This window comes from Galleria mellonella, unplaced genomic scaffold (assembly GCF_026898425.1).
Source record: "Galleria mellonella isolate WM207_F2 unplaced genomic scaffold, CSIRO_AGI_GalMel_v1 utg1899, whole genome shotgun sequence".
Classification (NCBI taxonomy): Eukaryota; Metazoa; Arthropoda; class Insecta; order Lepidoptera; family Pyralidae; genus Galleria; species Galleria mellonella.
Genome location: NW_026442027.1, coordinates 194,443 through 219,215, shown reverse-complemented (window position 1 = coordinate 219,215; position 24,773 = coordinate 194,443). Strand labels below are relative to the sequence as shown.

The 24,773-nt window shown below is 37.6% G+C and overlaps 2 protein-coding genes across 2 annotated transcripts in view; both read left to right on the top strand.

The window, feature by feature from the left end:
- Positions 1-863: 863 nt before the first annotated feature.
- Positions 864-18,687, top strand: LOC113513466 (organic cation transporter protein-like). Its single transcript, XM_026897460.3, has 9 exons — positions 864-1,130; positions 10,497-10,722; positions 11,205-11,305; positions 11,943-12,097; positions 12,843-13,053; positions 13,587-13,745; positions 15,063-15,322; positions 16,405-16,586; positions 17,424-18,687. Exons 1-9 carry the CDS (start codon positions 988-990, stop codon positions 17,580-17,582), a joined length of 1,596 nt encoding a protein of 531 aa, XP_026753261.2. The 5' UTR covers positions 864-987; the 3' UTR covers positions 17,583-18,687.
- Positions 18,688-23,704: 5,017 nt separating this feature from the next.
- The window catches only part of LOC113513693 (organic cation transporter protein-like), a 34,371-nt gene continuing 33,302 nt past the window's right edge, over positions 23,705-24,773 (top strand). Inside the window, exon 1 of the mRNA XM_031910807.2 lies at positions 23,705-23,950. Within this exon, the coding sequence (XP_031766667.2) occupies positions 23,739-23,950 (212 nt within the window). The 5' untranslated portion in view covers positions 23,705-23,738. The remainder of the gene's footprint in view (positions 23,951-24,773) is intronic.

The following is a 24,773-nucleotide window of genomic DNA, read 5'->3' as shown; positions in this document are numbered from 1 at the left end:
TCTTTCTTCTTGCTCTTAAGTTTTATTTTTAATTATGATAATAAAATGGTAATCCCATTTGCGCTATTGGTATACGCTGGCGAGGAACCGGAGGAGGGGTGGTAGGTGGGGATGAAGTCTGATAAGTTAGTCCATTGTTAAGTATCCAAGATACGATGGTTTCCAGGAAGAACTGCGTGGAGATCGACCTGCTAAAATATATTTTTTAATGGATGATAATGGAATGGCTGCCCCGTCTGCGCTAACAGTATACATTGGCGGGGCACCAGTGAGAGGTGATAGGTGAGGATGAAAAGGCAGGTCAGTTAGCCCATCGGGACGAATTCGACGATAAATTAGTTACGACAGTTTCCAGGGGGAACCGCGTGGAGGTCGATCTGACAGGGTATATTGCTAGCAATAAGACTGGTAGTCCGCATTACTAACAATCCCTTCCCCCCTATCCCTGGACTACCACTAGTTGCTAACATTGCTTATCACCATTGAAGCGCTAGAGGGTTTGATCACGAGCCGGTTCTCCGGTGGTTATCGGCGAGCCATAAGGTCACGTCGAGCGGCGTGTGTTTACTACGCGCGTCTCCTCCGCACCGACCACTGAAATAGTCCTGAACGCTGCACGCGCTCACTACTGCCGTGGCGGCTTCTCACCCGGAGACACGTCTCTCCCACACGATTCTCATACGACCGTTATTATTTGAAAATCGCGTATTTAAATTATTTAAAAAGGGAATATTTTAAAAAGGAAGTTTAATTGTTTTTTGGTTGTATTTTTTGTGAGTTACGCGGTATTGTAAAATAATTGTAAAATTAAATTTCATGATCCTTTTTCAACAGATATTTTTCGTATAATTTCTAGATTTTTTTTTATCGGTTTTTTTTTTTTTGGGAAAGTCGTATAATAATGGTATAATATTTGCGATAAACAATTTGAGTGAAACTGCGTTGTTGTGTTTTAAGTTACGCGGGTTTGGTGGGTAGGGTGTGAGGATGTCTGGCGGGGGCAGCGAGGCGTGGTGCTCCGGCTGGGGCCGCTGGCAGGCGCGGCTCGCGGCGCTCCTGGCGCTGCCGATGCTCCTCACCGGTCTCTTCAACACCAACTACGTGTTCCTGGCTGCTCCCACGCAATACAGGTGATGCTTATTTTATTTGTCCTTATCTTGAGAGACATAACGGTTCACGATATACTTATATTGTAATTTTTGTGTATATATATTTTTTTTTAATTAAGACTATCTATAGTGGTCATCGGCTACTATGCATGCAAAAATAACTATGTTTCGGTTTGAAGGGTGTGATATGGCGTGAATTTACTGGGTACAGAATGAATAACACCTGAGTCCTCAGGAATGGCAACGTACGGGGGGTATCATGGGCGAAACATTATACTCTGTTATGTCCATGGTACTGCTCATGTCTATGGGCGACGGTTGCCACTTTCCATCAGGCGGGCCGTCAGCTTGTTTGCCATTCTAAGTTGTATAAAAAAAAAAAAGATTTTCCTTCATTCACTTCAAAGTTGATCGAAAATGAATTAGGTTGATAAAAAGGTTGGTTCTGTCCATATTTTATATTCATTGGTAGAAAAAGAAGGGAGAGAAAAATCGCATTTATAATATATTTAGTCTCCTGTCACTGCTGGAATGAAGAGAAATGTGTGAAATATAAGTCTAAGGGCTAAGTCATTGTCCTACCTGGGAGCACCTATAATGTGCTGACGTCTGACCTACAAAATCTACATTAATACTAGGAATAAGTAGGCGGGGCTGGAATTCTCTATTCCTGTGTACAATTTTGTTCAACAGGAATTATTTTTTGTTATAGTTGATATCTTTGCTTTTAAAGTTCATGAATTTTATATACATTTAATCAATAAATAAATATTGTAAAGTATTTTATTTAAAACGCTGTTTTGCCATCACTATAACACGTGTCTGTTTTTTTTCTTTTTTTTTATACAACTTAGAATGGCAAACAAGCTGACGGCCCTCCTGATGGAAAGTGGTAACCGCCGCCTATAGACATGAGCAGTACCATGGACATAACAGAGTATACTGTTTCGCCCATGATACCCCTCATACGTTGCCATTCCTGAGGACTCAGGTGTTATTCTACTGTACCCAGTAAATTCACGCCATATCCCACCCTTCAAACCGAAACACAGCCATGCAAACACAACCGCTTCACGAATGAAACACGAATGGGACAGAGGTACCCAGGCAATCGACTTTTGTACAGTCTCCAATTTATATACAAGATTATAATGTATGAACATTATATTTTAATTCTATTCTAAGTTACATAAAAATATTAGATAGAGGTAAGTGCTAATTACATTGCTGCAATGATTCGAAGTGCTAGCGTATTTTAGCATATAAAGTAAATAAATATTACCTTAATATAGTGGTTTCTTATTATCAATTCTCAACTATGTCATTATATAATTCCACTTTATAAATTAAGTCCAGTGAGTGTCACAGTTAGTCCTCAAACAGGCTTCATGGAGCCTGATATGGCGGTTTAAAATGCTTGATTTTATGCGAAGTATGTTGAGTTGCAATAAATGTAGTACTAATCTCTTGATGGAAGTCAACTAGGTTCGTTAAAAAGTTGTTTTCTGGGAAACAGTCTTGTTATTTGAGTTTAACGGCAAAATCCCAGTCGGTACATAATAACCGATATTGGTTACTGCTGGTTATTGCTGTTTTGACTTTGTGGTGCAGATGTTTGCGTGGTAAAACTCCTACTCCGGGGGGAAGGGTTTGTTAATAATGAGGTATAACAGCCCTAACAATATACCTATCAGGTCGACCTTCACGTGATTCCCCCTGGAAACCAGCGTGGTTAATTCTTGTGGAATTCTGTGAAAGCTGACTTGCTTTCATTTTTACCTGTTATTTATCACTGATGCCCCGCTAGCGTACACCGATAGCGCAGGCGGGATTACTATTCCATTATCATCTATTAAAAAGAAATATGATTTGCTTGCTTATTGGTATATGCTGGTGGGGCACCAGTGAGAATGATAGATAAATATGAAGTTAGCTCATTGTGACTATGATAGTTTCCAAGTGGCCCGCGTGGAGGTCGATCGGCAAAGTAATGAGGATTAACTTCTTCATTACTAACAATTAGCTTCCCCCCCCCCCCCCCCCCATATCCTCGTGTTGAAGATGTCTGTAACGAAGTTAAATTAGTTGTATAGTACGGGATTTATATGTGTTTTTTTTAATGCATTAGACACATACCAAAATAAACATACGAGTATTTTATTGTTAAAGTCAGATTTCTTAATTCTCCTCTGTTACTTGTACTTTTCTGATAATGGTTTCGTCTTTTTTTTTAATCTTAAATTGGGACGCACAGGTAGTTTCACAAAAAGGTCGTATGATAATCGCATACGTTTCAGATCTACTAGGATTATTAAAATGTATTCATAATGTGCCACCTGTGCCTTCAGCGTACTCCAGTCACTGACCGAGCAGACGGCACAGCTGAGGTTGCCTTGTAATTTTATTGCGAGCATGTGACCGCCCTTCGGAGACATATTTGTTTTCAATAGAAGTTGCAACCAGTTCTACAGGTTTCTTCAACAGATGGGCATTAAAACTGATAACTTATGGATATATATGTAAATACATATTGTTTTTATGGTGACGTTGATTCGTCTGTCTAGTGAATCTGTATACCGGTACCGCTGTCGGTTTGTTTGGCACACCAAGACCTGTTTTTTAGAGACGTCATCAATAGTTTAGACGCAGAATTATACATTTAAACAGACTGCACTTAGAGCTCATAGGATATTTAATTTCAACAAATCGTTCCTGTGTATTTGGAGATATCATAGTAAGAATTTAGTCTCGCTAGACAAAGGGCAAACCCAGTTTCGCATAAAAAAATCGCTTATTCGTACTGTTATTGTTACTCGACCATTAAGTTCCGTTAGTCGCCTCTGACGACATCCACAGAAAAGCAAGGGGTGGCCAATTCTATGTCAGGACCACACGATAAATTGTACATACAAACCTTTAGTATAAAATATCTATATTATGTCAATTTGGATGAGTGGCGGTCTTCCGGTGTGTATTTTTCAAGGCACAACCACTCTTTGATATCAACTTCCAGCAGTAGTATTTCCGAACCAATACGCCATCATAACGTTCAAGAGAATAATATGTTTTTAAAAAGCCGGCAGCACGTCTGCAAGGCCTCTGGTGTTGTAGATGATCATGGGCGGCGGTAGTCACTTACCATCAGGTGAGCCGCATGCTCGTTTGTCCCCTGTTATAAAAAATAAAATAAAATTAAGGTTTAGAAAAAATACTCGAAAAGATAGATGGATACAGACAGCGATTTTGTTTAGTACCTACTTATTATCTAGAGAGTCAACAGAATAGCTATATTGTACAAAACAATATCCATCGCGAATGCAGTAATGTGAAATATAAATTAGTCACACGAGAACTATTTTAAACGTTAAATTGCCAACAACGGGGAATAGAAAAAATGTCAAGTTCAAGGTCACTTAATGCTTTACATCACAAATGCATTTCTAAAATCGTCTAGTTTACGCGGAAGATGATTTCAAGGCACAGTAATTGAGAGTTTTTAATTAAACACAAGTTAGATACAGCTCCGTTATCTAAAATAGTAACAATTGGATGCAGTGTTAATTCAGATTGAATACATTTAGATAATTACTAATCATTCTTATCTACTTACTATACGAAAATATTTTTCAACTGGCTGGCTACGGATGCAGAGGATTTACAGTTTGTTTTTAATTTAAGGTTTGCATAGGTACAGATAATATTATATAGGTATTCGTTAAAGCATTGTTGCATGATTTTTTTTTTATCAAAAATGGCCATTTATTATTTGAATTCGGCAAAGTTCATTCACACTTTACACCATTTGTTCTGAAGAAACCTCTTTACCCCCCTTTTGAAAAACCCCATGCTGTAGTCACTTGGGAAAACCTCAAAAAAAAATGTACTGCAATTATTGACGATTGATTGAGTCGTAAAGATGCCAAGATGATTTTTTTAAATTAGTTCCAACAAAGCGAAACTTGAACTATCGACTATTATTGAATGACAAGCGCGTTCCGCCAGAGGCTGGCGTGCAGAAGACAGAAGATAGATGCTCATTTGGTGGCTCATTTCAAAATAATGTATTTACCGAGCATATTGTTGTAAAATTATGACATGTGGACAATATGATATTGTTATTTTTACATATCTAATAAGGAAATATGAATGTGAGACGGTCATTGCAGTGTACCGTGTATTTGTTCTGCAATTTAAATGCAATAGTATATTTATTTTGCTTCTTGTTTAGTGCTATATTTTGTCCACATGATTTTATTTTTCTTAAAGAGAAACAACAAACAGTCATTTCAGATGTATCGCGACAGTATTGTGGTTTGAACATTATTTGCATAAATGTGAATTGTTAATTGCGCTGTATTTTATCTATTACCAAAGTGTTAATCTGTGTAAAATTGACAGGCGCTCTTTCTGGAGACCATCGTAGAAAATTCACGCTAAACCAACAGATCTGGCTTCACGTTCACCTGTTATATATTATATCCCATATAAAAAACCACTTAAACAAACCGTTAGATATAAAGCCTCTTTTTATAAATCGCTCGAACACCTAATTCTATCTAATGCATTTACGTAAAGAGTTTTTCTGAATGGAATGTGAGATTGTCACAAAACAAATAATAGGCACATTGTATTGTGTCTACGCACTTAGTTTTTCTAATGTTTTATTTAGTTTTTTATAATAAATGTAGTTTTCCAGCGGTAGTGGTTTTATTGGCCGTGAAAATTGTAGCTGTTTTGTTGCTAGAAATTACTTATGACCTGCGCAGACGAGAGATATTTAGTTTTCACGGTAGTGTGGTATAGTCGGTCAGTGTTTCAATAGAATTTAATGATAACGTAAATAAACAATTTGAGTAATGTAATCAATAAATAAATTGACTTGATCATACGACAGCTAGATGATATTCAATAATAGTACAAATAAAAATAGATTGTTTGATTAAATGTTTCCATTCTTTGCTTATTTAATTTAGAATATTTCGGCGATAAGAATAGAATAAAAGCAAATAAAAATAATATTTATTGAAATAAGAGACTTGTTTACAAGCACTTTTAAGTGGTCATTTTTTAAGATTCTACAGCTGCGTTCGGAATGTTGTTATCTGCTGACAAGAATTTGCAAGTAATTCGACAGTTGCTCTTTTCTATTCGTTTATTTACAAGATAATTTTATATTTGTATAAGCACTGTGATAATAATTAGTAGTGAGTTATATTTATATTTTTTTTTTATTTGATGGGTGAAAATGGTATGGTAGCCCCGCCCGCGCCAACGGGATACGCCGGCGCAGCACCAGTGAAGGGTGATAGATGAGAATGAAAACAGGCCAGTTAGCCCATCATGATGAATTCATCAGGAATTAACCATGGTGGTTTCCAGGGGGAACCGCGAGGAGTTCGACCTGGTTGGGTATATTGCTAGCAATGTGATTCTCAGTCTCCATTACTAACAATCCTTTTCCTCCCCTATTTATATATGTTATTCAATGTGAAATGAAATACGAAAGGAGCAACCCGTTCCTTATGCCAGTCTATGGAGGGGCCTAAGTTCAGCAGTGGACACATAATGCCTAATGATATAACGATAATGATTGTAGTGTTCCTGCTTATAAACAATGGTTAGTTTTCCCAAGCTGGGTTGTCAACTTGCTTACCATTTAATAATAATATAATAATAATCATTTATTTACAAAATATTGGCGATTGCCAGTAGCAGATCTTAAGTTATTGTTAAGTAGTTGTTCAGCAATATTTACCATTTCGGTGTGTAAATGTATTTTTTTTTTTATAATATCCAAAATAAGTCAAATTAACATCAACAAAACCAATTACTTCAAATTACAATCACTAATAAGCTTTTACAATGTCAAGTATCACAAATTACATCTATTCAAAAAGTCTTTCACAGAATAGAAACAGCCATCAATTAAGTAGTCAAACAATCTTCTCCTAAACTGTGTGTTGGTCAAATTTTTAACATTATTAGACAATTTATTATATATTTTAATAGCCGTGCAATAACTATTTCTTTGAAACATGTTAAGTCTCTGTTATAAGTTCTAAGTTATGTTATTACATCTAGTTTAGATTAGTAAGTTCGAGTTAGTTGGTTTTTTTTAGAATAGGTCATAATGAAATGGTAGCTCCGCCTGTGCTATCGGTATATACTGGTGGGTGACAATTTCATAAAGAATTAATCAAGATGACTTCCAGGGGAACCGCGTGGAGGTCGATCAGATGGGGTATATTGCTAGCAATTGGGCAGTTAGATCCCCAATACTAACAACCTTTTTGCCCCGAGTTAATCGGGCGGTGTAGAGACGTAAACGGACGTAGAAACACTCGTCACTGATACTACACGTTGTGTATAAATAGAGGGATAATTTTACACGAGTTGTTCGTTCTTAAATTAGAAGGTGGGTCAAGCGAGTTCAATACCTACTGCTCCTGCAACCCGGTGTTGAGTTCTCAGTATCCAGTTGCGAGGATGAGTCTGCTGCTAGCCAACAAAATGGTAACTTCTGTTGATGTGACTAGAAATAGCGGAACTTTGCCTTATATATAACATTTGAAATGTAATTTTCTAAAAATTATACTATAGAATCTAAGAAAAGGTGGTCAGACATTGTTCAACTGTATTTGACGTAATATTCGACATGGGTAGCAAGTGAGTAGCAGACAGTGAGTCTACCATCTTTTTAACCGATTTCAAAGAAGGAGGACGTTTAATGTTCCACTGTATTTAGTTTATGTTTGCTCCGTCAATTAAGGGTCGACATTAAAAATTATCTTTTTTTTGGATTCGAAAGAGTATACTCCTGAGGTGATTTTCACCAAGATAGGATCCTAGGGAAATCGACGGCAAACCTAAAATTTTATAAGCACACATATGGTGTTTCACAGTTCTTCAAACATATTTTGAAGTTTGCATCTGATAGTCATTATTTCATGTCGCTAAGCTGATGATGGAAGGAACGACCTCTCAATAGTTAAGAGTTGGAGGATATTTTTTTTAAACTTTAAGTCCCATAGTTGTTATACCCTTGTAAGTTAATCGGCTGATAATAGAAGGTTTAACCCCTTAACGATTAGGAGTTTGAGGGAATAATTCATTGAATATTATAAGCACGAGTCTACACGTGTTTCTTGAAAATACCTGAGAAACGGTTTTGTTTCTGAGGCTATATTAACTTTTTTTATGCCACTTAAAATGGCAAACAAGCTGATGGCCCACCTGATACAAAGTGGTAACCGTCGCCTTTGGACATGATCAGTATCATGGGCATAAGAAAGTATACCATTTTGTACATGATACCCCCATGCGTTGCCATTCCTGAGGACTCGGGTGTTTTTCCTCTGTACCCTGTAAATTCACTCCCTACAATCCCACCCTTCAAACCGAAACACAGCCATGTAAACACAACTGAAACACGTATGGGACAGAGGTAGGAAAGCATGCAACTTTTGTACAAAGTCTCATACTGGTATTATTTAGGTAATTGCATTTGGGAGTTATCATTGTAGGGTGTATAGATGATGAGAAAGCCACAGAATTCTGTGTCGGACAACAAAGTACGTATACTATGATTTGATGATAACCTATTGGCGTGTGGGTTATCCTAGTACCGAGAGTTAAAAGTTGCTAGATGCGAGTAGTTTTACATTAAAAATAAAAAAGAAAGTTAAAAAAAGAGAAACTAAAATTCAAACTAATTTAATTTGTAAGTTAATATAAATATAGTAAATTAATTTGTAAAGTAACTTGCAGTTCTGCCATGATATAATGACAGTTTGATTGTATTACATTAAGTAGTTTATTTTCTTATTGCTTGTTTATTATTTATACTAAAAAACGGGAAAATAAAATAAAAAAAAAGTTTATTTTCTGACATAATTTGGTTTATTGGTATTTGCTACTACCGGAGAGTTATTTGCAATTTATATTGACAAATAAAGTTTTTGGTGTACACCAGATTTAAACTCACGACCTTTTAGAGTCGGAGTAATCAAGCTACGATACGATATTTAAAGATACGTATTGGTAAATCACTAACTAAAGTCACGTTAATTAAAGAATAGACAAAATTTAGTTAAACAATTAGACCTAGGGACTAGAGATGATTATGTAGACCAATCATCGACTTCCTAATTCATTGATTGATCACAGCACTGAGCGTACAAACAAATAAATGGATATTTAATAAATTTTAATTAAATAATAGAAAAAAAGTGTCATTTGTCTCAATTGAACTTAACTGTTACCAAACGTAATGACCAGTGACATCGTATTGTTGGAATTTGGTTAAATGAAACGTTATTCGTTTGCATGTCGGCAAATCCAATTGACTTGATTCGATCGAATGAACTTGTATGCAACGTATTTAACTATTAAAGACTGCTAGTACCCCGTAATATACGAGCAGTTGTGTTACTACAACATATTGATGTATATGACTTTATTTAGTATTTGAAAAGTAAAACTAAATAATTAATAGGTAATCCAAATTAACGTGGAACATGTCTAGTCTAACATGGCAAAGCACCTTCGCCATTTATAGCTTTTTATTTCTAGTTTTCCTTATCTTGCGTCGGTCTATTATACTATATTTTCCTAGTTGCTTCTTCTGATTTGTTGTATTTTTACCCAGTGATGATACAGGGACTCTAGGAATAATTTTTATAATCTTTAACTTGTAATATAAGCGATTTTATATTTTTATGTATATTTAGCGATAAGGTTGCCCATTGTTTTTATTGTGATTATTTTTTGTAATTGTTTATATTTATAATAAGTTTACTATTGTAATCTTTTGGAAGAAACAATAAAGAGTATCTATCTATCTATCTATCCAGATGTTAATTTTTAGGATACATTTTGCAAGCTAAATTACAACCAGATCCTCCTAAACCATTTTACTGAAAACTTGTATATTCTGGCTACAATACTATATGTATTCAATATTGTAATAGTTACGAAATGAGCACCGACACAAAACAGTGAATTGTGTATATTTTATATGTTAATTAATAAAAAAAACTTGTTTTAAACACCTGTTCTTGGTACAGCAGTATCACCTCTAAACGCTGAGAAATTCCAGCCTGCAAATAACGTTATGTTGATTTTTTTTCTAAATGTCAACTTACCATAGATAATCATCGATAAAAAGGGCGGGAACATTTTAAAAAGTTTGCAAGATTAAAGTTCACGTAGTATTAAGGTACACCTGCTTTCCCTGTCAAATGAATTAGCTTGAAGAGTAAGTAGGTAATGATAAAATAGAAGACATAATTTTAAAATGGTTGCAGACAGATGGCGTAAACAAAAGCTTATTTTTTTTAATGTATTTTTACGCAGATCGCTAAGCATAGAACGTAATATATTTTACAGATGTCACATACCGGAGTGCGAAGGGAACTTTACATCGGGTTCACCAGCGTTAGAAAAATGGTTGCCCGCGTGGTCGGAGTGGGCGCTGCCGTCCACCAGCGCTAATGATCGCTGCCACCGATGGCAACCGCTGGACGGTGGCTGCACACCGAGCTCCTTTGACAACGCTACCGTCATTCCTTGCGAGCGGTTTGTTTATAAGACGAACAGCAGCATTGTTGCTGAGGTGAATCTTCTGTTTACTTTACAATAGAGTCATCCATATCCACCCATACATTACCTGCTAACTACTAAAGATCGGCTTCTCTTATCACAAGGAAGGTTCTCATTGTTATACGGTGTGCTAAATTATACAGCTTAACTATGAATTGTACACTTTATTCATTATTATCATGTCAATCATATATTGTCCACTGCTGAATATAGGCCTCTCCTTGCTGGAGAATTTTGCTTTTATTAAGAGGGGAAACATAAAACTAAAAATTATACTTAAGAACTATTTATTTATATCAGGGTGAGCACTGTGTCTGGGCGTCTTTCGTTAGATCTTCCGCAAAATATTATATTTTTTTGCCATGCTATGATCAACTACACTAATAACCTGACCTAGTTAAACTAAGTTTTTTTTTTTAAATATTATAACTTGGATAGTTAGTCTATTGAATCTTAGAAAAAAAGAAAGAAATGCAATTATTGTTGGTGTTACAGTTCGATCTCGGGTGCCAGGAGTGGAAGCGATCACTTGTAGGCACCGTGCACAATGTGGGCATGTTCATCTCGCTGCCGATCTTAGGTTTCATCTCGGACAGGTATGTCAACGGACATTTCCATATAGAAAAATACGAAAATATCCTGGGAATTATCTTGTAAAAGTATTCGTATCATTCGAGTGTTGTGTTCTATATCCAAAGAATTTATGACTTAATTTTTGAAATTTAAAATAACGAGATCATATTTCAAAGTACGAACTGCACTATTATCTGCCCAGTCTTTTAGATAAGTGGCAAATAAATCTTTCGATATATTCATTGTCGTTACCGCATGCATGATATAAAACGAGACAGCAATTTTCAGCGGCTGACAGGGGAAAAGGGCTTGTTAGTAATGGAGTCTTATTAACCCATTGCCAGCAGTACACCCTATCAGGTCAACCTCCAACGCGGTTTCCCCTGGAAATCATCGTGGTTAATTCCAGTGGAATTCGTCATGATGAGCTAACTGATCTGCCTTTTCATCCTCACCTTTCATTTCTCACTAGTGCCTCGCCAGCGTACGAGTATACCGATAGGCGGGATTTCCATTTTATTACAACCCATTGCAAAAAGAAAACTTCAGCGGAATATTCTTTTTCACGTGAATGAAAATCTTTTAACCGACGGATTCGTTTGCCACAGTAGGTTATGTAAAGAGTTTCCCCAAGTCAAGCTCAGATCTGTTGTTACACAGATGGGGTCGTCGCGGTGCGCTGCTGACGAGCGTGTGCGGCGCGGGCGTTCTTGGCCTCCTCAAGTCCTTCGTCACCTCATACTACGCGTACTTGTTGGCTGAGCTTTTAGAAACGGTGTTCGGCGCTAGCGTTTATCCTTCCGCTTTTGTGTTAAGTGAGTACTTGTGTTTGCTAATTGCAATAATAAAAACTGCAACGATACTGTAGTAACTCAGTTGTTCAATTAATTTCTGTATTTTTGTTTATGAACGGCACTGATAGTCGTATATAGATTATAGAGACGTTTAGTTGAAATGTCATCAAATTTTGAATTATTTCATGATGCTGTCTTCACTAGTATATTCTACTAAAAGTTGTAGAATGCAACTTTTTATTGGGCAGGACTTTGATTGAACAACATCTAAAGTTTAATTATCTTTGAAAGATTTATTTTACGAAATTTATTTACAAAGTCCACGATGTCTATCCGAGTACAGAACCAGAGAGCCTACCATGAAATGTGTTCTGAAATTTCAGGTCCGAACGAAACACAAATTTGATGTTAAAATTATATGATACACACCGTTTAAAAATATTAAAAATGCTAAAGGAACGATTTCTTTGGACTTTTATGGTAGGATTTATGACAAACGAAATGTTAAGCTCCATTTACTGGGTCGATTTCGGTGTGAACAAAAACACGAAATTGAGTCCGAAAATTCGGAATTTCATTTCATGGTAGACCCCCAGAGTACGAAACCCATTCCAATATAGAAAGATGTAAAAAAGGGCGACGTCAATTCCTTGAAACTCTAAACAATTACATTGAAAGATATTTTTAAACTCCTGGCGAATACATCACTCACTTTAAATTTACTCGACAAGCTCAGTCGACTAACTAAAGCACTGTTATTTTGCAGTGATAGAATGGCTTGGCGTGGAGCAGAGAATTCTGGCGAGCCTAGTGCTGGGTGTGCCGATGGCGGCGGGAACAGCGTCGGTAGCCCTGCTCGACTACGTCACTAACTACTGGAGGCTGTGGGCCCGGTGCGCGTATCCCATAGCCTTCCTAGTGCTGCTGTATCCATGGCTGCTTCCAGAGAGTGTCCGCTGGTTGACCACTAGAGGCCGGTAAGTATTTTGTTGCTTTATATGTTAAAAAACGAGGTACTACGGTTAGTAGTACGGTACGGTAGTAGTACGAAAATAACAAAAGATCACCAAAGATACGGTTATTTTTGGTGATCTTCTGTTATTTCGATGTTGTTACAAGATTACTGTTTAGGGATTTAGGGATCGACTTAGAGATCTAGAAACTTTTCAAACCAGAGGGACGTCAGTCCTTTATGAGTAGGTTCACAAGGTTTCGAAAAGTTATGATTATTATATCATTTGTATCCTGCGGCGTCGCGTGCGTGAATTGATATTCATATATATAAAGTATCCTATGCGTTAAGTTAGGATATAATCTATGCATCCCGATTTCGAAGCCGTTTCAGCGTAATCGAGTAACAAACACAAATATCTTTACAAAATTTCACATTTATAATATGAGGAGGATTGTCAACATTTTCCGTACTGTTCTTTAGCTTTTTTTTTCGGTTGGGAATGTCAATTGTAGCTACTATACTCTGTAAGTATTAATATTTCCCGTTTATGTTTAGATATACGGAAGCTGTGCGGGTGCTCAGTCAGGTAGCCAAGTGTAATAAGCTTGACATTCCTTCCGAGGGCCTTGAGAAAATGTTGCTCAGTGAAACCGAGCAGGTAAACAACAAAGAGGATATCACCGCAGACGAGGGCTTGTTTGCAGCCGTTATCAAGTGAGTATTAATATAAAACAATTACAAGGGCAAATTCTATTTCAATACGTTTTATTCACGTAAAGGATAGATATCCTTTACGTGAGTTTCGTTTTATAAATAACAATCTAATTACAGAATACGTTTGAGACCTTGCAAATGTGGATGATAATACAATATATGATAATACTATGACAATAAATACGAATTGATTTGATGATAGAGCTAGACGGTGTGTAAAAGAATTGGATGTTACTAATCGATTTTGGGATACATAGATTTTTTTAATATAAATCAATGTGGGTTAATTATTGCCATGATAATAAAAATCTAGGCTCTTTCCAGAGTTTAAAATTTATCTGTGTTGTATTGATATGGTCAAGATACAAATGAATGAGTGTACTTTTGTTTGCATTATACTGCATCTTATTTATACAATAAAACTGTAATACTCGTAAGTCGAGGTCTGTGAGCATATATATGTATATAGTTCAAGAGTAAAGTTCATTCGTCTCTGCATATTTATTTAGGGGATAATGTTATTTCAGGAACTTTTATAAAATAAAACCACGTATTATTAGTATCCGTTTCCATCCTTATGGAATTTTTATTTCATATTTTTTTTTTTATAAAATAATTGTGAAGGAATTAAACCTGTTTCGGATTGAAGCATTGTACGTGGGTAATATTTAAGAGAAGTTCATGTAAAGCGTCTTCATAAGAGAAATAGAAGCCAAAATAAAAATTTTTAGGAAATTTGTTTATTTTTCTGTGTGTTTGTATATTTATTCCGGCACTGCATATTTACTACAATAGTAAATTATGTAAATTGTTATTGTTATTATTATCATCATCATATCTGCCTTTAACTGTCCACTGCTGAACATAAGCCTCTCCATTAGGGGTTTTGCCAGTAGTTGCCACGCTTGGCAACTGCAGTTAGGCTTTGGAGATGTTTTAAGAGGGAGGCTGCTGCCAATCTCTCCAATATAGGCTACCTTAGTGGCCTCTTACGACACGTATGGGAAAGGAAGGGTGGCCTATTCTATGCCGGGACCACGCAGCAACTGTTATTATTATTATGTGCCATAGACACCCAGTCATACCTGGTCACATAGCTCGAAGAACCGACAACCGATGGGGAAGAAAGGTTCTTGAGTGGCGATCACGTATGAGTAAACTCAGTGTAGGACGATCCCCTACTAGATGGAGTGACGACCTAAAATGCGTTGCAGGGAGTCAGAGAACGCAGGTGGGTCAGGACCATTCTTTATGGCAGTGTATGGGGGAGGCTTATGTCCCGCAGTGGACGGATAATGGCTGAAACGATGACGATAGATACCCAGAGCTCCGGCGTCGGCTGTGCGTGTGCTTCGCGTGGTGGGTGTCGGCGGTGTTCGTGTTCTACGGGCTGGCGGTGAGCGCGCACGCGCTGGCCGGCTCGGCGCACGCCAACTACGCGCTGGTGGCGGCGGCCGAGCTGCCCGCGCTGCTGCTCAACACGCTGCTGCTGGACCGCGCCGGCCGCCGCCCGCTCCTCACCTGCGCCTTCCTGCTCACCGCGCTCTCGCTCATAGGGATACCCTGCCTGCCTGACTGTGAGCCATCGTTACACAATATCGTTATAACAGTTTACCTTGTATTTGAAGTTTTTAATGAAAATGCATAATTTGACCCTCATCTCGTTTTTAGTAAATAGGATTTTAATAAATTGTGACTATAATTTGTTTTAATACACTTAGAAAACGAGGAGGACTAGCATCAGAAGGAAATTTTGTATTAAAGTGAATGGGATAAAGGTACTCAAGCACTTGTACTTGGATACCTCTGTCCTATCCGTGATTCTGCTGCGCAGCAGTTGTGTTGCGTAGCTGTGTTTAAAGAGTAGTAAAGATATGGCGGTGAAGCAATGAAATTACAGGGTACAGAGGCATAACATCTCAGTCCTGAGAAATGTCAATGCATGAGGGTATCGTAAGCGACACTGTATACTCTGTTCTGTTTATGTCCCTCTCATGTCAAAATTCAAAGGTTAGGTCAAAATGACTTGTTTTGCTGTAGTAAAAAAAATACTTTTTCTTTTGTGAAATCTTTAACTATTTTGTGTACTCGTATGTTTATTTATCAACAATTTTTCATTATTATATTAGTTTTCTTTATATGCGTTAAAAATGCGGAATGGTCTGAATATTGGAATAGCAATGCAGCAGCGTTAATCAGCATGTAATAAAGACTCACTGGTTCTATAATAGGTTTTAAGGATTTTATTTAGATATGTGTTATGATTATGACATTCAAAAAAAGTGTCGGATTCTGTTAATCATAATTCTAAGATTTACGTATTTGAAAAATCGTCGAACCTAATAGAAATGTTCGTATCAGGGGGAGACTGTACAAAAGTCGTTTGTTTGTGTACCATCTTTGTTCCATTCGTCTCTTGACCGTGAAGCAGTTGTGTTTGTATGGCTGTGTTTCGGTTTAAAGGAAATTTTAGTCCTCCGAAATGGCAACGTATGGGGGCATCATGGGCGAAACACTATACATTGTATCGTTCACGTCTATAGGCGACGGTTACCACTTTCTACCAGGTGAGCCGTCAGCATGTTTGCCATTCTAAGTTGCAAACTTGTGAGGTGAACTTGCCTTAATACAACGTTACTGACGAGGTGCGTGTGCGCAGCGGCGCCGCGCGCGGGCACGGCGCTGTACCTGTGCGGCAAGGCGGGCGCGACCATGGCGCTGAACGCGCTGTACGTGTACACGGCGGAGCTGTTCCCCACGCGCGCGCGGCAGCGCCTGCTGGCCGCCTGCTCGGCCGCCGGCCGCCTCGGCGCCGTGCTCGCGCCCCTCGCGCCGCTGCTGGTACCTCATCCACTAGTGCTCCTCCAGCGTATCCCGTATCGTCCATTAAAAATCTCCTCCATATGCACTTAAACCTCTCACTAGCGGGGGAAAAGGGATTGTTAGTAAAGTAGGCTAAAAATCCCATTGCTAGCAATATACCCAATCAGGTCGACCTCCTCGTGGTTCCCCCGGGAAACTATCATGAATAATTCCTGATGAATTCATCATGATGGGCTAACTGGCCTGTTTTCATTCTCATCTATCACCCTTCACTGGTGCTCCGCCAGCGTATCCCCTTAGCGCAGGCGGGGTTACCATACCACTTTCACTCATAAAAAAAAACTTCTCACTAGCAGTTAAGCTCGTGTATGGATAGTGCAGTTGTTTTAACTAACTATGGGGAAAGGAGTTGTAAGCTGTTCGTTTTACTACTACCTGATACACTCCTCCACATACCTATGCTTGGATGCCCTATTCATAGCATCTAGTATTGGAATTGAATGATAACAGAATATGCTACCAGAAGGAGATTGTACAAAATTCACCTGTTTGGAGACCTCCCCCATGAGTTCCACTCATGTTTTTGCCGTCTGTGGGGAAAGGAAAGTAGCCAAAACAAAACAAAAATACACCAAAACAGAAGAAAATGAAATGATACCAACCACCTTGTTCTCGTAACTAAAATCCCGTTTCTTTATTACATTCTCTTTTCTTCTTTATTTTCTCCTTATCTTGCTTTTTTATGTATTAATTTTTGCAGTCTACGACTCGTCAGTGTAATATCTCCTTTCCGCGTGTGATCCGTTGTTCAGTGTCCGTGTATCGTTACCGGTTGCATGCATTGCATGTCGCCAGGCGGTGTACGGCTGGTGGATCCCGACGGTGCTGTTCGGAGCGCTGCCGCTGTGCAGCGCGCTGCTCACGCGGCTGGTGCCCGACACGCTGCACCGGCGGCTGCCCGACACCTTCGCGGACCTGCAGCCGCCGCCGCCAGCGCCGCCCGTCAGCGCCTGACCCTGCTGAACAGCAATAATCTCTATCTACATACAAAACAAATATTGTATTATAATTTCAAGGTATACGTATGGTATTATTACTGACACTCATATCACTAGTTAGTTAATAAGATTTTTGTTTAATTCAAATATTGTACATATTATATATACATATATATTTATTTATGTTGTTACGTTTGTTTATTTAAAATTATACGATCTCAGAGACGGCTGTAGATCAGTAGCCTTTGTTCTTGATCATGACACACAAATTAGTTGTTTTTTTTCAACGATGGGTCGAGTATAGTGTAAAGTAAAATGTTGGTCAACACTGAACAACAAGTGTGTACCTGTATGTAAAACTCAGTATATAAAAGAAAATAGTAATAATACAAATATGTAATTTGGAAGAACAATTCATCAATTAAATAATAATACTAGATAGATAGATAGATAAAGAATTTATTTGCATCACTTTGTGAAAAAAGATAAAAAAAGATACATATACAAAAAATAAAAAAAAAACAAAATCAGAATGCATAAAATTAGTAACATTTTTTTCCACGCGTGTGCCACAATAATACAAAATGGTCACAACTCAGCTCTTTGCTTTGCCCTAAAAAGAGCAAAACACTGATATTCTGTTGTGGCCAAAAGTGAGCCGCGAAATACCACTGAAAAAAAAAATAAAAAAAAAAGAAATATAGATCAAATTGAACAAATACTACATAATATTACAAATGTGTCTATTTAAATACCTTGTTAATTAAATTGTCAAGTGATTTTAAATTTTTAATCCTATTATTAGTCGTAAGACTCATTATATGGTCCGTGTGATCCCGGCATAGAATAGGCCACTCCTTCCTTTCCCGTGGCTGTCGTAAGAGGCGACTAAACGAACATAATGGTCGAGGGATGGACAGCAGCGCCCCTTTTTAAACATTTCTGAAAGTTTAACTGCGGTTGACAATTCGTTTGCCAAGCGCGGCAACTACTGGCGAAACTTAAGAGAGCGACAGTTAAGAGATAACTTAACGTAGTTAACTACAATAAACAAACCTCATATTTTAACAGTAAACGTAATGTAGTAATTATACTTGTTAATAAATTGTTACACTTGTTCATTTTTTGTATTGTATTATCAACCATGTAACTGATCCTATATACCTACCCACTGTAGTAAATATTACAATGGACATAGTAAAATATTGTATACAGGTGTGTATGCAACTGGCGACAAGTCTGATTCGATGATATTATTTCATATTTTTCTAAATATTCTTTTTTTTATACAACTTAGAATGGCAAACAAACTGACGGCCCACCTGATGGAAAATGGTAACCGTCGCCTATAGACATGAGCAGTACCATGGACATAACAGAGTATACTGTTTCGCCCATGATACCCCCCATGCGTTGCCATTCCTGAGGACTCAGGTGTTATTCCTCTGTACCCTGTAAATTCACGCTAAATACTCGGACTACAGACGTAGTAAAATATAGGTATACATGTTCTTTTAACCTAACGTTGGAACAGATAAAATATCATATTCAATGTATGTGTGTAGAATACAACGACAAATAAAATCAACGTATTCTGTTTCACCTCTGTGAATGTTGAGTACAACTATAATTGGACTGCAAACTTATAATGCTATTGTTGTATTCTATTGGTAAAACTTTTGTTTGTAATCAGTTGATATACCACAGAAATAAATAAATAATTACATAAATTAAATTACATTTTTATACTATACAAGATAATATGTCATTATGAAGAAATACATACGACGCGATACATGCTAGCCCCTGGATGAAAACAAATAGCAATTTTATGATATCTACACTAATACTATAAAGAGGAAAGAGTTGTGTTTTTGTGTGTATGTATGTTTGTAATGAATAAATTCAAAAACTATTTGGCCAATTTCAAAAATTCTTTTATCATTAGAAGGCTACATTCACCCTGAGTAACATAGGCTATATTTATTGCTAGAAAAGATTAGGGATCCTTACCAAAACTTTAGTAATGCAACGCAAGGTGTAAAAAAATGCTATAAAATATCTTTCGTCGCGTGTGTTGCGGAAACTATTGGTGATAGAACAAAAGTATGTTACAAAGTTGTACAATATTGAAGAAAGTATCAATAACTACAAAAACTTAGCGATATTATATGTCCAACTATTATCGTTATGTCACAATAATTACTTTTTAAAATATTGTAAAAATGTCTACCCGTGCGAAGTCTGGACGGGCCGCTAGTACAGTATGCACGAAAATGTTTTACAACAACTTTAAGGAAACATATTTTCCTTCTTATTTCTTTTTCAGAATGTCTATTTACTATTATTATCATGAGGAAGTATCTATCAACTATGCCGCAGGTATAATTACTGTAGTATTTTAATCGCCGCGGAATATCTGTCGATCACATTCGCACCAATTGCTCAGTCTTCAAATCTACCGTATATAGCCTGTAGGTAGGTAATACCCATGGTCACCTTTTACCATCATACAGCTTGCTATTGACGTATAGGGGAGATCATCCCCATACCTTAGCATCTTGATGGTCGCATACAGCGCGGTTTCAGAGATGTTTTCTACCACGTTATGGAATAAACTCCCTGTCGAGGTTTTTTCAAGAGACTACAGCTTAAGGTTCTTAAAAAAAAAAGAATGAAGAAGTTTCTTCAGGGTCAGCAATGCGCGCGTAATGCCCCTAGTGTTGCAAGTGTTCATAGGCTACGGTAACCGATTTTTTTTAATGAATGATAATGAAACGATAACCTCGCCTGCGCTAACGGTATATGCTGGCGGGGCACCAGTGAGAGATGACAGGTGGGAATGAAAAAGGCAGGTGAGTTAGCCCACGATGGTTTCCAGGAGGGACCACGTGAAATATGATATAATATTTTAAACACACAATTGGGACTTAACGCGATGTAAAAGCCTTTACAGGTAAATAATATTTACATACCTGTTTTTATCGAAAAAGGAATGCTGCGTTGGTTTGGTCATTTGGAGAGGATGGATGAAAGAAGAATTACGAAAGAGATTTATCGAGCAAGAATGAATGGAGATGTCGGTAGGGGCCGCCCTAGACGGACGTATGTCGACCAAATAGGCGACGTGCTGAAGAAGGGACAAATTAAAAGTACCCGTAACCGGCGAGCGTGTATGACAAGATTGATGAATGTGGAGGAAGCGAAAGAGGTTTGTTTGAATCGAAGCATTTGGCGTTCCATTGTTTCCGCCTACCCTAATGGGAGACAGGCGTGACAGATATGTTTTTTTTTTTTTTTTATACAACTTAGAATGGCAAACAAGCTGACGGCCCACCTGATGGAAAGTGGTAACCGTCGCCTATAGACATGAGCAGTACCATGGACATAACAGTAATGTTTCGCCCATGATACCCCCCAGATTCCTGAGGACTCAGGTGTTATTCAGATTCACGCCATATCCCACCCTTCAAACCGAAACACAGCCATGCAAACACAGCTGTATGCAACACGAATACAGAGGTACCTCGCTTTTTGTATGTATACCTGTTTTTTTATTGGCGACGTTTCGACGTGGATTGCACCACGGCGTAAACAACGCGAATGTTTAAAATTAACCATATTAATTAATTAATAGGGATATATATTTACATTATTACATGTAATACATCTCCATATTTAGTAATGATAGAATTTTCATCGTGCCTCCGATTAAACTGTTTACTCCTCTCCATCCAAAGGTTGCCTGGAAGGTACCGCTTTTAGCGATAAGGTCGTCCATTGTTTTCTCATTGTGATTATTTCTTATAATTGTTTATATTTATAATAAGTTTACTATAGTAATCTTTTGGAGGAAACGATGAAGAGTATCTATCTATTTATATTTATAATAAATAAAATTACTACCGACTTGATAATTTCTTCCTTTCTTAGACAATGTCCACGTTGCCTATGTTCTTCTTCATAAGTATTATTCTTAGTTAAACTTTATATAAACGTCATCTGTCTGCTCTCTCCCATTCGTGTTTCAACCGTGAAGCAGTTGTGTTTGCATGGCTGTGTTTCGGTTTGAAGGGTGGGATATGGCAGTGAATTTACAAGGTACAGATGAATAACACCCGAGTCCTCAGGAATGGCAACGCATGGGGAGTATCATGGACGGAACAGTATACTCTGTTATGTGCATGGTACTGCTCATGTCTATAGGCGACGGTTACCACTTTCCATCAGGTGAGCCGACAGCTTGTTTGCCATTCTAAGTTGCATAAAAAAAACCACTATTACTACACTTCCACAACCTTCCATATTAGCTATCAATCTTCGACTGGCACTTCGATCTTTCTTCGCGCACGATTTGTGACACGTGTCGTTGAAGATTGATGACTGATACATACTAATAGTAGTGGAACGATGACGGAATGATACCCCCCATGCGTTGCCATTCCTGAGGACTCGGGTGTTATTCCTCTGTACCCTGTAAATTCACGCCATATCCCACCCTTCAAACCGAAACACAACCATGCAAACACAAATTCAAGCTTCACGGTAGAAACACGAATGGGACAGAGGTGCCCAAGCTAACGACTTTTTTCATTCTTCAAGAGTTGGCAGTTACATTTTAATGGTAACGGAGCAAAAAGTAATTCCAATTAAATAACCAGTGATATGGACTTCCGCAAGATAGGATATAACCTATCTGTGTAGCAAATTTTATTAAAACTAATCCAGCCGTTTAAGCGTGACAGAGCAACAAACATTCATCCGTACATCCTCACAAACTGTCGCGTTTGCCAATTGACATTATACGTATCTACCATTCGACCAAATGCCTCCTATTACTTCATCTGAGATTCGAGTCTCATGACTCGAATCATGCGTGTTTGGCGATAAATTTTACTAATAGTATAAATGTTAACGTTTATAAGGATGTTTGTTATTTGGAGCACGCATAGACGGCTGAACGAATTTGAGTGGAATCCGACATACAGATCGGTTTATCACATAGCCGGTACAGTGGATATTGAAGCCGATTTTGAGATATGATTCCTTTTTATCTCCATAATTACAATTTTAATTTGATTCATTTATACATTCATATCAATTGTCCATTGCTGAACATAGAGCTCCCCATAAGATAGATAGATAATTTATTTGTATTACTTACAGCACACACATAACAACAGGCATACATAGTGAAAAGAAATAAAAAAATGCATATACAAAAAAAAGCAGTAACAATTTTTTCTTTCATAATTAAGGGGGGTTTGCCAGTTGCCACGCTTGGTAGATGGATTGGCAACCGTAGTCAGGCTTTAGAGGTGTTCTAAGAGGGACGCTGTTGTCCATCCCTCGCTATCTCTTAGTCGCCTCTTATGACATCCACGAGAAAGGAAGGGGTGGCCTATTTTATGCCGGGACCACGCGGCAATTTGATTGAATGGTATAATGAAATAATAATAATATAAGCCTTTATAAAAGAAGTAAAATAATAAACAATTCAATGTAATTAATATTCAATCAGTAACTGTTCTGTCGCCCCTCTCTTGTCCAAAGACAAAGGCCTCCTCCAGAGTCTTCCGTTGTATTCTGTTTTTGGCTATCCTTGTCCAAAGTGCACCTGCTACTGCTTTTATAACTGTAACCCATCGTGTCAATGGTCTTTCCTGTCTTCTTAGGCCTATTCAAAGGTACCAGTCTGTTACAGTTGTTGTCCATTTTTGTGTTTTTTCTCGCATAATATGTCCTGCCCATCTCCATTTTAATTTTTTTATTGTATAGATAACATTTATATGGTATAATGAAATATGGTATGATGAAAAAATTAAAGCAGTTGTAATGTAACTCCACTAGAAAATAAATAGTTTATTTTGCTCCCTACAGTAATAATTTTGTTATAATATAGAATTGCAATTTTAATTTGCCAGACAGACAATAGTGCTTTGCCGTTATTTGTGTTTTGTCACAATAGCTAATAATGTGAATAGTGTAATAAATTAAAGATCAACATTAAGTAACAGCGGTGGCCTTGACCTAGCTACGAGCTTTCTAACGTTCAGCAACAGCTATGGGGACTGCGACCTCATGCTGCAATTGTTCAGTGCAGCCGTGGGCGCAGTCCGACATCGACCGCAGCTGATGTGGACGTGCGCCCGCGCACCGGGACAACTGAACCATGACTGAACAGTCGGACAAGGCGAAAGTGGTGAAAAGTGGTGAGCAGGGAAGTGCGTTGTCTTGCGGGGTGGACGCGGACGCGGTGCTAAAGCAGTTGGGGCAAGCTGGACGGTTCCACTTGAGGATTTACGCTTTGGTGGCGCTAGCCGCTGTCCAGGTGGGGTTGTTGCACACCACCTACATCTTCCTGGCCGCTAATGTACCGTACAGGTGAGGGAGTCTTTAATTTTGTAGGTCTACCACGTGTTTCAAAAGATCATGGAAAGGTCGCAGTGTCACAGGTTATTCTGTCTGAAAAAGCCTGTCTTTTAATAATAATTACGTGTAAGCGATATGATCATGCAGAGTATGTCAGTCTCTGTAACAATCTGTCGAAATCTACAAAAGTTCATAAAATATCTATATTTCTTAATGTAAAAATAAAATTGGCTTGACTGTAAAATTGAACTTTTTCATTCATAAAAATGGAGATTTAATATCTTTCTTAAGGCTCAGTGCTTCAGAAGGAAATATGGTGGCTTTCTAGTATCACATTATTGTCTGTCCGTCAAGACTTGTTTCTCTTAGTAAAACGTGGAGATATCAAGCTGAAATTAATATCAAACATTCAAATCCGCAATTGCGACGCACGCACACATACACTCATGTTTGATGAAACTGTTATAATACGGATTGTTTTATTATTTTTTTTTATTTTATATTCAAATTTGTATATATCATCATCATCATCTTCCTCCCATCAATTATTGTTTGTCAGAATACTCGAATGCGTATATATATATATATATATATATTACTGTTGTTACATATATAAACTTAATATATATATGAAGTTTTTTAACAAATATACTTACATATATATCGCATATTTCTATAAAATAAAGTTTCTTTCTTTCTTAATCCGAATTTAAATATTAAAAAAACTTCGGATCAATGTAATCAAAGATATGAACGCTTTTTTAGACGTATATTTTGAGATAATGGCATCTGGAAGCGCGTTCCAGAGTCGTGAAGAATGTAGGAGAAAAGAGTT